Below are 16,552 nucleotides of genomic sequence, written 5' to 3'. Positions count from 1 at the left end.
TGATAAATGAGCACGCCCTTCGCTACCGGTGTTTGCGTTAGCTGAAGTAGGTAGGCAAGACGTACGCCAGCTTCTGGCGGTCCTCCTCTTTTTGCTGCTGCGACCGCGGCATGATGGAGTATTGCATCGACCCTTGCTCCTCCTTTAGTAGGCTTCCTTCCACTGCGGCACCGTGCAGTTCCTCGAGTATTCGCGCGGCTACATGGCGCGATAGACGTGCGTTCTCCTGCAGGGTCTTGAATACCTCTGCCGCAGTCACGGAGTCCTCGCCTTCGCGCCACGAGTCGTAGTCCGTAGAGGTCGCAATGAGTGCGTAGCTGCGGAAGGACATGAATTGCATGAATAACACGACACAACGAAGACGCACCTCAGCTCGGCCTCTCTCGCAAGTTTCGCTTCGGGAAGCACGCTCATGTTAATCACGTCCGCGCCCCACGCACGATACATCCTGCTCTCCGCCCGCGTCGAGAACTGCGGGCCCTCCATGCACACGACACACTTCTCCGTGTGCAGCAGCGGCGCGCGCTTGCCCTCCTGCACTGCAGCCTTCCCCTCCTCTTCTAACACGGCCCACACGCGGCTCTCCAGCCAGCCGACCAGACCCCCGGCGAACGGATCGCCGAAGGCTGCGTGCGCTACGACGCTGGTGCCTTCGAAGAAGCTTGCGGGGCGTATGCCCTTCGTGCGGTCGATGATCTGCGTGGGTAGGATGAAGTCCCCCGGTGCGATCTCCTCGCGCAGGGACCCTACTGCTGAAAAGGCGAGTACGGCGCGCACACCCAGTGACTTGAGGGCAGCTATATTGGCACGAGAGGGTACGGCAGATGGGCTGATCGTGTGTCCGGCGCCGTGACGAGCGAGGAACGCGACGAGGGTGCCCGACGGGAGAGAACAGATGGTTATGGGTGAGCTAGGGAATCCCCAGGGCTACTCACTGCAAATTAGCTCGTCACGTCGATACGTGAAGGCAAGGCTCATACCGTCTCAGGGTTGACGTGCTTCCTATTAGATAGTAGCGAACCGTCAGTCTGTCGTCTCGTCCAAGGCTTGACTCACACAAAGGTGAGGTTGTCCAGATGGTACAGTCCGCTGCCTCCAATCACTCCGACAAGTACTGCAACAAGAGACCACGTCCGTTAGCGACAATGTACACCACAGATCCCCAGGCCAGGAAACTCACCATTCTCGGTCTCGGAACTCATCTCGGCGGAGGTCTCTCTGGGTCGATATCTTGTCGGTTGCCTGGTACGCAGTACGTGCTCCTTGAGATGAGAGTATGAAGACAACGAACGACAGGTACTGTTTCTGGTGAAGACGACCGAGTGACTCGACCTGAGAGCTTCGCCGTCAGCATTTAATTATACAGGAAGAAATTTAAGCTCGCGATCATCTGGCGCGATCTGCGACTATCATGGCCAGATTCGATCTCGCGCAAATGCTGTGACGTAGTTTCCGCTTTGGAAACAACAGTCTATTGACCTACGTGCACATGAGGCGCAGTTACATGACAATTACAGCCCGATCTAAGAATACAACAAGATGTACATACGTGATCGATCTATTGAGCTTCGGTGCGAACTACATATCTCATAAAGGTGAAAACGACAAACGTGCATATGCTGCACGCGTACTAAGGTGCATGCGCTGAGGGAAAGTGAGGGAGGAGAATTACTTCTTCCGGAGGTTCGCTTCCGCAATCTGCTCGAGACTCATGTTCACAAGCCGTTCGAACCCCATTGGGTGCTCGCGCTCGACATGGCCAGCAAGTGTGTCCCAAGACGAGTCGGTCGAGAAGGACGCGACGCGGAAGGTCCGGTCTTTTTCGTGCCGACGCCTGTAGAGCCAGTAACACATCAGCAAACAGAGTGATATATACTACGCAGCGTGGGGACGTACTTGCACATAACGCAGGTGTACCGCGATCCAGCTTCGTCGTACGCAAGATGAATGTGCGAGATGGTGAGCGACCTTCGGAGGGGTGGGCGGTGCACAGGTGAAGAGGCCTCCGACTTCAAAGGTTTGAATACGAAAGGCTTCGGAGGCAAAGGTGTATTCGACTTTGTAGGCACCGTCGGTTTGTTGGGAAGCGAATGTACCCTGAATGGAGGCATAGGTCGGCCTCGGCCTGCAGTCGATCCCGCCGTACCACGGGGAAGCGGACAAGGCAAACGCGGTGACTCTACTTTTGGCGTTGGCGTTCGTAGAGGTTCATTTTGAGCGGATAGTGTAGGTTTGGGGGAGGGAGCCAGCTGTGGCGACGCATTGGCTTCTTCTTTGACCTCCTCTTCCTCCTCTTCCTCCTCTTCCCGCATTGCCATATGCATCGGTTCTTGCAGCCCGGCACCTTGCTGACCGGTATGATCACCCGGCCCAGACGTTACGTCTGGCTTAGTCTCGCCTTGGAGCTCTTCCAAATCCGGCTTCGACTCTGAGGGAGCGGCATCGGATGTTGCCATGTGGGCATTCCTCTCGTCAACAAGCGTTTGATCGGGGTCGGCATCTCGTTCCGCGGGAGGAGCAGTTTCAGGTGTGGAGGTGAGACCCATGAGCAGGGGCGCAGCGCCGAACTCGTGAATGGTCATCGACGAAGAGGGCGGGCGTTCGGGCGAGGAATCTCTAGCTTGAGAGTGTCGTTCGCTGGCGATGAGCTCTTCCGTTCTCCTCCTCTTCAGAGCATTCATTTCGTCCAACATCGACGGACTCGCCGGCCTCTTCCTATCTGTTGAAGCGGGTGGGCTGGGGGCGCCATCTGACATCGTGAGATCAATGACTTCCGACATGTCCCTCTCTGGCGCGGCCGGCTCCATCTCGACGGTCCCCGCTTGCGACTGTGGTGTCGCCAGCCCCATGAAGGTCACACTAGCTGAAGGCAGGGACGGCTGTCGTTCTGTCGCGGGGTGCTCGTGCCTTGTCTCGCTTCCCAGCTGTTGGCCAGAAAACGGATCGGAAAGGCCTGCCAGTTTCGGCAGCGCAGAGACCATCTCGGGCCACGTTGTACTCGTCCCCGAAGTTTGAAGGAGTGCCTATATGCGGGATAAACTGACTGCGCTTGCTCAGGAACAGGATTTACACACCTGCTTGCTTATCTTCGCCTTCAGCTCTGTGAGCTCTTGCTCAACCTGCATTCGCCTGTCGTGTTCACCCCTGACCTCTGCCAGTGCTATTCACCGAACCATGAGCATTGCACCCTTCTACCAATCCGAGAGAGCACGCACCACTAGACAGTAGCATATCCCCCGTCATCGTCGGGTTGCTCTCCTTCCGCTCCCGCTCACTCAAATGCACATCCCGCGAGAGCTTCGCCACCACCTCCTTCAGCTGCCAGTTCTCCTCCCGCAGACTCTCCCTCTCCCCCTTCACCTGCTGGAGCTCCGTCTGCGCCGCGTTCAGCTGGTTGCGCAGCATCGCGCACGCGGTCGCGAGGTCCTTCGCCGCATTGAACGCCACCGCCACCGCCGCCTGCTCCTTCGCCACCGCCGCGCGCGCAGCCCCCGCCGCCTGCCTCTCCGCCTCCGCCGCGGCGAGCGCCATGGCCTTTTCGGCGCGCAGCGTATCCCGCTCCGCGGCGACCGCCACATACGCCTTCTCGAGCTGCAGCGCGTACGCCTTCACGGGGGCGAGCTCGCGCGCGAGATGCACCTCCGCGGCGTGCGCGAGCTCCGCGAAGTGCTTCCCGAGCGAGTTGAACGTCAGCCGCGCGTGCTCCGGTGGGTCCCATTGGGAGATGGAGTAAGCCACCCGGGTTTCTGGCTCGTTCTGCGGAGGCGCACGTCTCTGCTGCTCTGCTGAAACCGGACCGGGAGTTGTAGGCTGGAACGGTTGGGCTGACGCTGACGGCGATGCGGGACTCGCGGCAGACTCAGAGAGGGATGTCGTCGTGTGTCGGTTGTGTTCCGATGCTCGAGGTATGCTGGGTGAGAACGGAGGCCGAGGCTGCGCTGCTGCTGAACCCATGTTCCCGCTATGTGATTGCACGGATTGTGTGGGTGCCTGGAACTGTGTGCTGTCGCGCCTCTCCGGACGTTCTCTGGTTGGCGAGACGGGCTGCCCTTGCTGGACTAGGGCGTGACTGTGGTGACGCGGGAGGCTGGGTGACTGCATTTGGACGACTCCAGGACCACGGCTACCATCATGCGAACCAGGATGTTGAGGCCCATACATTGGTCCGCGCTGGTACGCCACTCCAGGTTGCTGTGCCATAGACAGCGATTGGCTTCGTGGGTGTGACGTTGAGCCGGACGAGTGTTGCGGTTGCAGCTGTGGGGATCCTTGGTGAGGATATACTTGAGGAGGAGGTCCTCCGCCGAATTGCGCCAAAGGAACTCTGTAACGCGGAAAAGAGCTCGAGGACGGCGATTGGATATGTGGATGCTGCGCTGCATTGAAATGTGTCGGCTGCGTCGACGGACCTGCGATGCAAAGTGGATGAGCCCGTGCCGATATAGTAAGTGATGTCGTTTTGTTGCTTGTGAAATGTACAATGGAACTTGGCCAACGAACTGATACTGGGAAAACCTTTGTCTCGCGATCATCACTGTTGTGAGACGCTCCCCTGTGTCAAGTATAAGTTTGCATGCCAATGTTTTGATTCACTGGACGTCGCTCGGTATGAGGTTCAGTGGCGATGCGCGATAGAAGTCCTCGCTAGGACTCATCTCGTGATTGCACACAAGCAGCACAAAAGCAGCAAGACGACATCGTGAGGACAGAAGACTTACCAGGGGATAGCGGCGTATACTGAGGGAAAGCTGCTACTGGTCGGTGATGGGGAGAGCTCGCGGAAGCAGGTGGTGTGGGAAGCACTGAGTTGGACGGACCAGCAACTGTGGTATTCAACCTCGAGAGGTGCCCAGCGGTAGACGATCCCTGTTGAGGCGCCTGCATCGCGTCGGTTTAGTTGCGTCGAGTAGAGGTACCGTATGGGCGTCAAGGAGCGGGGTCGGCCTGTGCGTTATAAGGTGTTGGGCGTCGGTCAGTACACGAGGACTGCGTATCACCGAGAGGCTTGCGCAGGTGAAGAAAGGGAAACAGACGTGATCGGCGAGGAAGAGCGGGTAAGAAATGGCGGATGTTTGGATAATTATACCCGGCCGTATGCAGCAAGGTACTCGGCACGCCGCTCGGCGATCACAGACTGAGTAAAACGCTGAGGATGCGAGGCCGGTTAGGATGCGGATGGCTGTCGGTGAAAACACGCGAGGGGCGAGAGCATGCTTGAGCTGCCGTGCGTAAGTCGCTAAGTACTTGAGTCCCGAGATGGACGATGGGGACTAACCCTTTTTTGGTAATCATGGTTCTGGCGGCTTCTCAGATCTCGATCCTAGATGGTTCCGGTCCCGCTCGATCTCCGCGCTCCCGCCGTTCAATGCCGACAGGCCCGCCACATCCTCTGCTCCTGGCACCTGCGAGATAATATTCGGTTTCTGCTCCGTTCACATGCCTTACGGCGGATTTGCACTGGAAGAGCTTGCCCACCGGCAGAAAGAGTCAGGGTTGCACAGTCAACCAGTAGTTGAAGGTGCTTCAATGAGACCCCTGACATCCGAATCCGTGTGAGCAGGGCTCTCCTGGACGAATTGGCATACGGAAATCGCAATGCGACCGCGACCTTCTCCAATCTCCACCCAGGCTGGCTGGCTGGGGACGCAAGTGCTGCGCCTCGAGGCCGCCACTGGTGATCGATGGTATGGTGATCATGCGCCGATCCAATGCAGTCATCGTCCCGGTTATGAACGTTAGACTTCGTATTCGTGTGGTGAGTCAGGTTGCTGTGTTCATATCCGCCATGTCTTCCTCGTGCTACTTCTGATGGCTTTTACTCCTTGTAGCAAAATGAAATGGAGTCAGAGGCTCTATCTTCCCGAATCCGATAGTAGGCATAGCTTGGGCATAGCGCTCTCCCATTCTGTTCCTCGAAGTTCGCGAGCCTTCTGACGCTCCTCACGATGCCATCTCCCTCTGACTCTGTTAGTAAACGAATTCAAGATCTCGAGGGCTCCGGTCTACGAACAACTTGCACACTGTGTCCTCCCTACTCACAGCGTTCATCTATCACGTACGCCATTGAAGGGGCTTGATGCTCGCAGATGTTACGCTCCCTCAGTTGCGTATCCTGGCGCAGCAGGCCAGTGTCATCAAGGTCGGTCGGAGCCTGGTCTGCTGCTACGATTATGTACAGCACGCTTCTCTCCTGTTAAGGCAGGTCCGAATGTATTTCTGGTGGACAGGCGTGCGAGCAAGCATGCGCTTCAAGCAGGCGTCTTCCTCTTTACGTGGAGAAGTCCCTCCGATGATAGGAAGCAAGGCCCCGCGAGATGCCGTAGCGAGTACAAAACGCCGTGCCTGCGTAGCGGGACCGCGTACGCCCTTTTACCTCCCACCACCACCATAGCAGACAATAATCAGTCATGGCAGTCATCGAGAGGTACGCTCTATCCAGTGCTGTTCTAGCCTCTTGACTCAATGTAGACGTACGTTCAGACGCACCGTGCGCTACATCATCATCGGCGTCGTAGTAGGCGCGGTAGTCGTATCGATCATTGTCCTGCCGGCCGTTCTCCCTGGTGCGCTCGGTTCAATGGGTTTCACAGCTACAGGTGTGCAGCTAGGTGCGCAATGCTCGGCTGAACCTTCACCAGTCAGACACTGACATCGAGTGTCGACGTCTGCAGGTTCAGCTGCAGCCGCCATCCACTCGTCGATCGGCCTCGTCGCCTCGGGCTCCGCCTTCGCCCTCGCCCAGTCGGTGGCAATGGGCGGCGCTATTCCTTTTCTGTGGACGCTGGGCGCCGCGGCCGTCGGGATGCTCCTTGGAGGCGCGTTAGGCGGATCGGCTGCTCGACTCGAGACCATTTTGGCTCCTCACGTCGCACATGTGATGCGTGGGGCACGAACGGTCGTGGGTCGCGCTGCGCGTGGTGTGAGCCGCCTGGCGTCGGGCGTGAGATCTTGGTTCTGAGGTATTTCATGTAATGCTGGAGGATTCACTGTCTAGTGTCCATGATACCCAACTGTTGTATTTGTGACTTTTAATTGCTACGAGGATCGTTATGCATCGATTGATCAGTATGATGCTTCTGTGTATCGCGTCTGCGGCCTTTTGAGCAAGATGTATACGTGGTCGATCCAAGGTTGATCGTCCCAAGCAGCTCGCCTATTCGGAGTGAAAAAGCCTTGTAGATAAATATCTATGGATACTGTTGTCATTGACAGTACACGGCGAGGCGCGAAGATGCCCCGGGTCAATGTGGCCCTGACAGCACCGTGAAGTTACATCTGCTGACCCCTTTCATACATGAGTACTCTGTCTTGCTAACCTTGAAGACCGGCTACAAGTTACTATACACTAATCAAACACTCCCGATCTCTGAAGAAAAAGGACTGCGCTTCCGTAGCCGACAGTCCGACACACTGCATGCCCGTTCACGTCTGCAAGGCATCAGCAAGAACCTGCTCGAAAAACATGCTGAAATGCGTGCCCGGCACCTCCACCCGACGCATATCCGGGAACGCCCTCTCCAAGCCGTACGCATCCCAGCTCCCGTCCGGCACGATCCTCCTCATATCCCCGAGCACGCCCTCCCTCGCCACGACCAACGTCACGGGCGCCTTGATGGACCGCAGCCACGCGACGACGGCGTCCTGCATCGCGTCCAGCGAGTAGGGCGTCTCCGGAGGCAGGAGCTCGAACAGGAACTCGTACGTCCCCTTCACGATGTACTGGAACAGCTCCCAGACCCGGTCGTAGGACGTCCCGGGGACCCCGTGCGAGATGTCCTCGTAGTTCTGGGCCATCATGTGCCGGGACGGAGCGGGGTCCGCGCGGAGCAGCGCCAGCATCGTCTGCAGCGCTTGCAGCACCAACTCGTGCGACGGTCTCCGCTCTCTTGCAGACTCCGCGTCAGGCTCCAGGTACGGCGAGATGAAGAGCAGCGGGGAATGGTCGAGGAGGTATATCCGCTCGACCTCCTCGCCCGCATCGAGCAGCTCCTCGGCCAGCATGAACGCGATGACGGTCGTCGCCGAGTACGCGCCGACGCGGTAGGGGCCTCGCGGTTGCACCGCCCGGATCCGCTGGCAATAGAACTGGGACATGGCGCGGAGAGAGTGCAGCGGCGTGTCCGGGGTGGTCTGTACCGCCCAAAAGGGCTTCGCCCACTTGTGCTGGCCCACGGGTGCGATCGTCGTCACGTTGCCCGGCGCTCCGTGGACCATGAACAGAGGCGGACCACCCTCCTCCACGTCGACGAACTTCACTATCGTCTGCAGCTCGGTGTCTTCCGCCGTCGTGCTCCGGTGCGACGCTTGGGCCGAGCTCGTCGGGGCCGGCGCTGTTTCACGGAGCCTGTCGTAGAGGGCGGACATACTGAGCCCACCCAGGAGCTGCATGGATGACACGAAGAGATACGGCCTGATAGCAAGGGCGATGCGACCCGCAGACAGCGAGTCGATCCCGTATGATGTCAAAGGAACTTCGGGGGAGAACTCATTGATCTGGATGTCCAGGTGTCGTAGAATAATATCCTGCAGTGCGGCTTCTCGGTTCAGCGCCTCGTGCTCCGGACTGGGATTCGACAGGTGTGAAACCGGCGTAGCAAGATGATCGTAGAGAGGCGAGGGGCCCATGTGTTGGTGAACAAGGTCCCAGTTGAAGTCGGGGACGTAGAGACCTACGGGTCCGTCTGCGAGCTTGTGTATTCCGTCCTCGAGGTAATTGCAGAACTCTTCAGTGAAGTGTCAGCCCTGAAGACGATGGTCGGAGCCATGAAAAGTACACACCTTCGGACGAGAATGCCCATTCCATTAAGTGATTCAGTTCCGTCCTCGGACCATGGTCATCGCCATCTCGGCTCGCAACAGAGGCCGTGTCGACAATAGCAGGTGCAACGATAGCGAAGGCATTCCTATACTGCATCATCATTCCCTCAAGAGCCGTATTTGCGCTGCCAGATAGAATGAGACAATCCTACTTCAGGACAGCAATCAGCGTAAACCTCACCTAGCATAGTTGGTCTGTCCAATGTTTCCAAACGTCGCGATTGACGAAACGGCTACGAAGAAGTCCAGTGATTCAATGTCCATCGTAGCCTCGATGGCCTCGAATGCCTGCACTTTGGGACGAAAGACGGCCTCGAAACTCTCGGCGTCTTGGAAAAGGAACATGCGGTCCATGAGAACGCCCGAGAGAAGTATACAGCCCGCGATCCGCTGCTCAGGGTTGGAGAGCAGAGCGTGCAACGCGCTCTGCGATACGGCGTCGCACGCCTCCAGCTTCAGAGACAAATCGGGTCGTGTCTCGAGATATCGGAGAATACGCAGAGCGAGGATGTTGTTTGCGCGCTCGAGGGATGCCCGTCCAGAGCGCGACGTCAGAACTATGGAGCGAGCGCCCCTCTGACCTTCGATTAGCACGAGACACTCTTGCAGAACCGTACTGGGACTCACGTCGTACATCCAACGCGCAATATGAAGCCCTAAACTTCCAATACCACCGATCAGAATGTATGTCTCGTCGGCCTTGAAGAGAGCGTGGTGTTCTCCTTCGTCGATCGGGATCTCCGCGTGCGCAGCAAGAGCAATCTGAGTGCTGGTAGGAGGGGTGGTTCGCGTTGGGAACTCGGAGTCGTGAAGCTTCTCTAGTCCGAGCCGTAACGTCTCCCCGATGAGGTAGGGATTGCTGGCGATCGTATGTCGAATCAGATTATTGCCGTCGGAGCAATCGAAGACGCGAGCACCGCTGCCGGCGAACGTTCTGGCGATGTCAGCATCGCGGGTGCATTCGCAGACTACAATATCCGGGGTTTGGAGGGAGAGACGCGCAAGGGCCACGGGCAGACTGCGAGCGTCCAAGGCAACAGGATGCACATCCAGTTGTCGAAGGAGCCATGTGAGGTGTTGTCCCAACTCGGAGCCATCGGACACGACAAAGATTTGGCCTGGTAATCCACGTCCGGCGCCAGTGAAAGCATCTGCACCTAGCAGCATCCCGACAACGAGTATGCTGGGCGAGACCGCTGCAATGTTATGTGCGGCAGATTCGTCGTGTATACGAGTAAGGCAGTCGCGACGCAGCGTCATGATAGCGCGACGAGGTGCGTCCGATACCACAGTAACGACTAGTGCGCCGAGAAGAGATGGCGAGGTGTCATCGGGATCAGGTATAGCCACCACCCGACATATGACGCCGTGAAGCGTAGATCCCTGGGAATGCGTAGCGATAACCTCCAAGCGGACGTGTTGCGCAGGGGGCCTACCCACAGGGAGAGCTGAGCGGATCAAAGATGGCGCTTGGGTCCCAGGCGAGGAGGATGCACGGAAGCGGGGTACAAGAATTTCGCTGTGCTTGTTGAGGACGAGTTCCCGGTCTGATCCCGGCGTGCGAGTCAAGAGGCGGATGTGCTTGATGATGTCGGCTTCCGGCATTTTGTCTGTGCAAATGAGCAACCCGATGTCCCACTGAGGGAATTCGCGCCGAAGACACCTAGTAAACCCTCTCGCGGCATCTCCATCTCGTTGGGTCTTTGCGATGAACCAAAGAGAGAGCGGTTCATTGACGTCGAGATGCCGTATGTTGGCTTGAATCGTAATTTCGTGGCCGAGTTGGTAATACAGAGTCTGTGGAAACTTGGTCATGTCCGTTGAGCGCTCTCCGGCAAGAGCTGTCGAGGGCTGTGAAGGGTACAGTAAGTATTTCCGCGACTTCGGAATGCGCACATGAAAACTGCGTCATTGAAGTTCTCACCATGTGCTCAATCCCGTTCTGTAGGTCTGATGAAGCCTGTGCGACCATAGCCAACGGCTCATGGACCAGAGTGAAACGCCTTGACACAGCTGAAATCGGTTCGTTCAGATGACGGCTCACGACGAGGTTTTCTAGAGTACAAATCCTGCGGCCAGATTTGCTGAAGACGAACACATCGCTTATGACCTGATCTGATGAGGTGCGACATATGTCAGCTGCGCAACAGATCGTCCAACAAACTGTCCAGACCTGGGAGCCACTGCCTAAGTACTGCATAGGCGTAGACCTTCTCGCGAAATGTGGAGTCCGTTGGGACATCGTCAAGGCGGAGGGACGATAACGACGAAGGTAGGTAGTAGGCATTAGGATCATAGTTAGCTGTGAAGCGTGGGTGGGCGACGACGTGTATGCAGGCATCGAGGATGTTCGGAGGTACGACATACGTCCTGAGAGCAAGACATCAGTTTCGGGCATGGTTTCAATGTTTGACTACGCACGATGCCGTCGAGTCGTCTTCGAGGGCTCTAACCTCCACCAGAACGTCGTCATCGCCGAAATGACTGCGCGATATGCGGCGGAAATGAGGACCATACTGAAAGTGCTTGAGGTCGGCATAGAAGTCTACCCATAAAATGATTGTGATCGGCGCTGCAGTGATGCAATGAGCGAAGCAACAATATGCTGACCTTGTGCGTCATGGAGCTCACGACTACGAAGAAGGTCGCCAAGATCAATCTTTGTCGCAACACAGGCTCCAATGTCAGGTTGATCACAGAGCATGTAGCCCTCAGCGTGGACAGCTGAAGCCGCCACGTCCTGATAATGCCAACGTTATGGTGAGTTGTGAGCGATGAGAACGTCATGGAAGACGGGTACTGGTGACGAACCTTCTCCTGATAAGATTGCGTTGCTGTCCTAGAAGAGATACTCCACTGGAGTCCATCCCGTCTGAACTCGAGTAACGGAGGACGCTCGGCCGAAAGCGAGAAGAAGGAATGGAATTGCACATTCCAAAGTAGAAATGATCCCGCTTCCAATGCCTAGCACATCTCTTACTATTCAGACAACAAGGAGAATCGTGATGAACGCATACCATCTCTAGGAAGCCGCTCGCAGGCATGATGGGCTCGTGGTTGATTATATGCTGCGCGATGTCGGGATGCGTCATGTAGTTGACCCGTAGGCTATTCCCGTGCAAGGGCCTTAGTGCAGGCCCAATCTGCGTCCGCAGAAGGGGTGAAAACTCTGGTAGGTAGGCAACCGTTTTCTTCAAGAAGGGATATGGAGGCGTTCGAGCCTTACGGTCTCGCGGCCGCTCGACAGGGCACAAGACATCGAAGTCAACGCCGTTATAACCTGCTGCAACAACGCGGCCTAACGCGGTGAGCAACGCAAGCTCTTCATCGCCAGCGTCGTAAGACCTCGTCCGGCGCATGGGACACGCTACGGAAGACGGCGTGGCTCCGATTTCCTGGAGGTAGCCCGACAGAACGGGATGAGGACTGATCTCGACGAAGATTGCATTTGGATGTTCGTGCAATATCCGCCGCACCGCTTGCACGAAGAGTACAGGATCCCGACTGTTGCGCCAGAAATAATCAGCCGTGAAGTGCCGGAGTCGCATACCCGTCGCAGTAGAATAGGTCGTGACGCGAGGATTCAACAGGTCCTCGCCATGGCGTTGATATATTTCGGTAAGTCGTGCGCAATACTCCTCGCGGCAGAGCTCCATCAGAGCTGAGTGCACCGCGACGCCAGTCTGGATTCTTCGCGACAGGATGCCTTGCTCATGGGCCACGTCGACGGCGCGTTGTATTGAGTCTTCGTCACCAGCGATGGCAACAGCCTCGGGACCATTGTAGCATGCAATCGCCAGGGCTCGGCCATGCTTTGGATCGTCTGAGTCGGAAGTCCTGACCGCGTGGATGATAGCTTGAGCACGGTGTGGTGCGCACGACAAAGCTACCATGGCTCCTCTTGCCTGCTCGACGGCTTCCATGACTTTCCCACGCATAACAGCGATTTCCATCGCCATACGCTTCGATCCCGCACCACAGGCATAGAGCATGGCGGTTTCGCCGGCTGAATGGCCCATGACGATGTCGGGCTGCACACCGAGCTTGACGAGAAGGTCATGAAGGGCAATATGGACCATGAGGAGAGACGGCAGGATAATCCTGATTGGCCAGATGTTCGGAAGGGGCTTGGCTGTCGTGGCAGGACCAAATAGCCCGACATCCTGAAGGAGGGATGTCCCAGTAAGCTCAAGATGAATCTGGTCAAGTTCTTGGATAGTAGCGCGGAAGGAATCAAATCTGGCGAAGAGCTGACGACCCACTAGTTCACATCATTAGATCTATATTGTACACATCATACTGATTGCTGTAACTTACTTTCCATATGTTGTGGGCCTTGTCCTGAGAAGAGAAAAACAATCTTGGGCCTTTCATGGGGAGAAAGAATAGGCTCTGGAAACCTGAGCATATTAGCCTGCAATTTGTCTCTGTTGATGACTGTGAAAGTTCTCCAAGTCATGCTTCTGACTTGATGACCATGAAGATTTGAGATAGCAGCTAGCTGTGATGGAGATTGTCTGATGGTTTCCTGAAGGTTTTGGGCCATTGATGTGGCAGATCTTGGAGATAGGCCTCCTGCCATCATCAACTGTAGAGGTCCTGAAGAAAGTCCAGAATCATGGACCATGACTGGACAGCTTTGCAGCAAAGCATGTCCATTTGATCCTCCAATTCCAGAGCTGCATATTGAGATTAGTGACCCTCCTGCAACAGATTGAGGTTTCAATGAAATTGGCTGCAGAGGAACATGGAGTCTATACTGATCCCATGGGATAGCAGGGTTCTTCACTTTGAGGTTGACATTTGGTGGAATGACACCAGTCTCCATGATACCACAGACCTTGCAGATAGATGCAAGAAATGCAGTAATCTCAAGATGGCTTATAAAATAAAATAAGAGTTGGTCTTAGCAATATCTGACAAATGAAACATTTGAGACTGACCCAAGGTTACCCTTTACACTGCCTACCAGCAGTTCTCCATCTTTGCTGAACTTTTCACCCACCCAAGAGGCTTCAATGGGATCTCCCACAGTTGTACCTAGTACCCATGTTAGCATGATATGTTTATTGATGAAATAAACAGCAGCACACCAGTGGCATGCATCTCAACAAAATCTACATCCTGTGGGACATAGCCTGTTGCATGGAAAGCTCTCTCCATAGCTTCAGCTTGTGCAGATGCAATAGGTGCATGTACAGGTCCTGCAGATCCACATGCATTGATACCAGTTCCCAAGATCTAAATCTAGTCAGTCCTAGTATAATATCTCACATCTCTGTGACCTACATTAGCATAGATATGGTCACCATCTTTGACTGCATTCTCATAGAGCTTTAGGACAATTGATACTGCCCCTTCACTCCTGGAGAACCTATACAATCTTCAGTATGCATATCAATTATAGCATAGATGGCTCAGTTGTTACCCATCAGCATGAGCATCAAATGGCTTGCACTTTCCATCTGGCGCAAGTACAGATGCTTGGCTGTACTGGACCCAATCAGCCAGTCTAATACACAATCATGTCAGATTGACTCTCGTATATTTTATATGGCTTACCTGAGATTGAGTTGGCAAGCACTTACAACGGCGGCTTCGCATTCCCCTGCACGCAATGCTTGCACTGCCAAATGAGTCGCAGTAAGGCTTGAGCTGCACGCCGTGTCCATAGGAATGGATGGTCCCCGAAGGTCAAGATGGTATGATATCTTGTTAGCGACCATGCAAGGCATGCCCGCAAACGACCCTCTAGCCTCGGTAAGATCCTAGAAATGTCAAGTCCTAGTCAGGTCAATAACGGACATATAACGACCTGTGTGACGTACGGGTTCAGCGATGTTCATAATGTCATGATTCGTTGCTGTGGCGTAACAGCCGACGTTCCGGCCTCGATAGTCTATGCCCGAGTCCAAAAGCGCGAGGAAAGACAGCTCAATAAGCTTTCTAGTACTCGGCGACATCGCGCGAGCGTCCTTCGCCGATATACCGAACTCGAGGTGATCAAATTTGTCGACATCCTTGAGAAAGCCACCATGCGTCGTGGCCACCTTTCCGAGAGCATCGCCCGCCCAGCTTATAATTAACCTCAGCGATTGTTCGATGTTGACTTCTAAGATTGACAAACTCACGAGTGTATATTCAACCGTTTACGTGGGATTTCCGTGTACGCTTCGCCCTTCTTGAGCAAGAAGTCATGGAATTCAGCGAAGCCAAGGTCATGGTCCGCGAATATGCCGCTCGGAAGTGCAGCAGCGATACCAACCTGGGCAATAAAACTTCATGAGCCCAACAGAGATCATGCTGAAAGTTCAAATGATGGAATACGTACGATGGCCACCGCACTACGCTGAACGGGTGAAGCTTGAATCTCTGTAACAGTCATTTGCGTCTCATCGAAGGGTTGTGCGGTACGAGCGTACTCCTCGCAGCTGACACGGGACTACGTCTTTTCAAGGTTTACACGCAAAGTACACGCTGTTAGGAAACGCGCAGAACGCGGTTGCTTACCTACTATCGGAGTGTCTTGGTTCTCTGATCGTACACGCCGTGGCAATGTTCACGAACCGGAACATGCATCGGTTCTAAAAGATGTCAGCGAGAGTTCGTGACTTCCTCAGAGCATTGCTGGCGGATTCGGCCTATTCGGCCTCACACATGGCACATGCCATCACCACGCGCGAAACAACAATATTTATCATCCGATTCATTGATCCCGTAACGGGACCTTAAGGACGTTGGCGTGCTTCTATCACCGCTCACTTGCGCAGGGGGAGATTTCATCATATTCATTCCTAAGCGGGAGGCTTCCCTACCTAGACATCTCAGGCACGACATGTACCACTCATCCACCCAGCCTTGCTTTCCATCAGTAACACGCTGTACATGCATGGCGGAGACGATGCACTCACGAGGTTTATCACGACCTGTGCCCTTTAGAAGACGGGGGACACGTATTGAGAACGCCCGGCCCGGCCAGTGACTCAGTGTGCGTATTGACAAGGGTCAGCCGCCGCGCCGCTGGGAAAGCCTCGTTCAAAACGAGTATCGGCTGCGACAGAGGATGCAGCGCTCAGAAAGATGGCCCCTGGGCCGTCAATGTACTGTTGCAAATAAATCGTAAGCGTAATTGGCATGGCACAACTGGATACGCACCAGATAAAGGGCCGTAAGCCAGTCGAGCGGACGAGATACCCATACGGGCCCATCATCCGCGTCGTGAAACCGCACACGCCGGCGAGGCTGACATAGATGTTGTGTGAAGGTGAAATGCTCAAACTTCGCACTGAGCCATTCGCTGAAGGGACGCGTCAGTGAGCGCGGGTTGACTATGAACGTTAGCATGCTCACCGACAAGTAACCTTGAGGTGACAGTTTGAACCGCTGACGCTTGGTTGATGCCAACTTCATTCGGCCGTGAGCCCAAGCGGTGAGGTCGAGTCGGAGCCGAGACGATTTATAGCGAGCCCGGTCGGTCAAGATGCTGCCATCAGAAGCTCCTCTCGAAGTGGGTGTAGAAAGATGAGACAGTTTAGAGGAATTGACGCAGTTTAGGTCGGAACACGATGTACATACAGCAGTGCGGCTGCGGCGAAGTCGATGTTCGGTCGACGTCGCGCCTCGTCGCGCAAAGGCCTGAAGAGACCTGGCGCTACGTATACCATATATGGTAAACGCGGTCTTGCTGCGCGGCGATGATCATGCCTTCCTCCACTGGTCTCCTCTTATGCAACAA

The 16,552-nt window shown here is 55.4% G+C and overlaps 4 protein-coding genes across 4 annotated transcripts; 1 reads left to right on the top strand and 3 right to left on the bottom strand.

Annotated features, from left to right (window-relative positions):
* Positions 1-37: 37 nt before the first annotated feature.
* On the bottom strand, positions 38-1,202 carry B0H18DRAFT_1084334 (Methylthioadenosine phosphorylase; the record flags this gene model as incomplete). The annotated part of the gene is made up of 5 exons (XM_048031773.1): positions 38-317; positions 368-927; positions 981-1,002; positions 1,057-1,114; positions 1,181-1,202. 5 exons carry the CDS (start codon positions 1,200-1,202, stop codon positions 38-40), a joined length of 942 nt encoding a protein of 313 aa, XP_047895080.1.
* Positions 1,203-1,547: 345 nt separating this feature from the next.
* B0H18DRAFT_999263 (uncharacterized protein) lies at positions 1,548-5,271 on the bottom strand. Its single transcript, XM_048045548.1, has 5 exons — positions 4,719-5,271; positions 3,216-4,409; positions 3,075-3,160; positions 1,897-3,023; positions 1,548-1,834 (listed from the first exon to the last, which is right to left on the bottom strand). Exons 1-5 carry the CDS (start codon positions 4,882-4,884, stop codon positions 1,669-1,671), a joined length of 2,739 nt encoding a protein of 912 aa, XP_047895079.1. The 5' UTR covers positions 4,885-5,271; the 3' UTR covers positions 1,548-1,668.
* Positions 5,272-6,316: 1,045 nt separating this feature from the next.
* B0H18DRAFT_999261 (uncharacterized protein) lies at positions 6,317-7,078 on the top strand. The gene is made up of 3 exons (XM_048045547.1): positions 6,317-6,424; positions 6,481-6,608; positions 6,672-7,078. The coding sequence occupies exons 1-3, from the start codon at positions 6,408-6,410 to the stop codon at positions 6,956-6,958; spliced, it is 432 nt and encodes a 143-aa protein (XP_047895078.1). The 5' UTR covers positions 6,317-6,407; the 3' UTR covers positions 6,959-7,078.
* A 344-nt stretch (positions 7,079-7,422) lies between these two features.
* Positions 7,423-16,227, bottom strand: B0H18DRAFT_1084333 (uncharacterized protein; the record flags this gene model as incomplete). The annotated part of the gene is made up of 22 exons (XM_048031772.1): positions 7,423-8,303; positions 8,340-8,723; positions 8,779-8,942; positions 8,999-9,393; positions 9,445-10,614; positions 10,682-10,798; positions 10,862-10,932; positions 10,991-11,187; positions 11,239-11,389; positions 11,449-11,557; positions 11,629-11,781; positions 11,835-13,078; positions 13,135-13,697; positions 13,761-13,857; positions 13,911-14,058; positions 14,107-14,191; positions 14,246-14,329; positions 14,380-14,585; positions 14,646-14,892; positions 14,949-15,095; positions 15,554-15,578; positions 16,206-16,227. The coding sequence occupies 22 exons, from the start codon at positions 16,225-16,227 to the stop codon at positions 7,423-7,425; spliced, it is 6,660 nt and encodes a 2,219-aa protein (XP_047895077.1).
* Between the last annotated feature and the right edge of the window lie 325 nt (positions 16,228-16,552).

Source organism: Fomitopsis serialis (genome assembly GCF_022376445.1).
Source record: "Fomitopsis serialis strain Sig1Antser10 chromosome Unknown B0H18scaffold_22, whole genome shotgun sequence".
In the NCBI taxonomy this organism is placed as follows: Eukaryota; Fungi; Basidiomycota; class Agaricomycetes; order Polyporales; family Fomitopsidaceae; genus Fomitopsis; species Fomitopsis serialis.
This window is presented reverse-complemented; position numbering and strand designations above follow the sequence as displayed.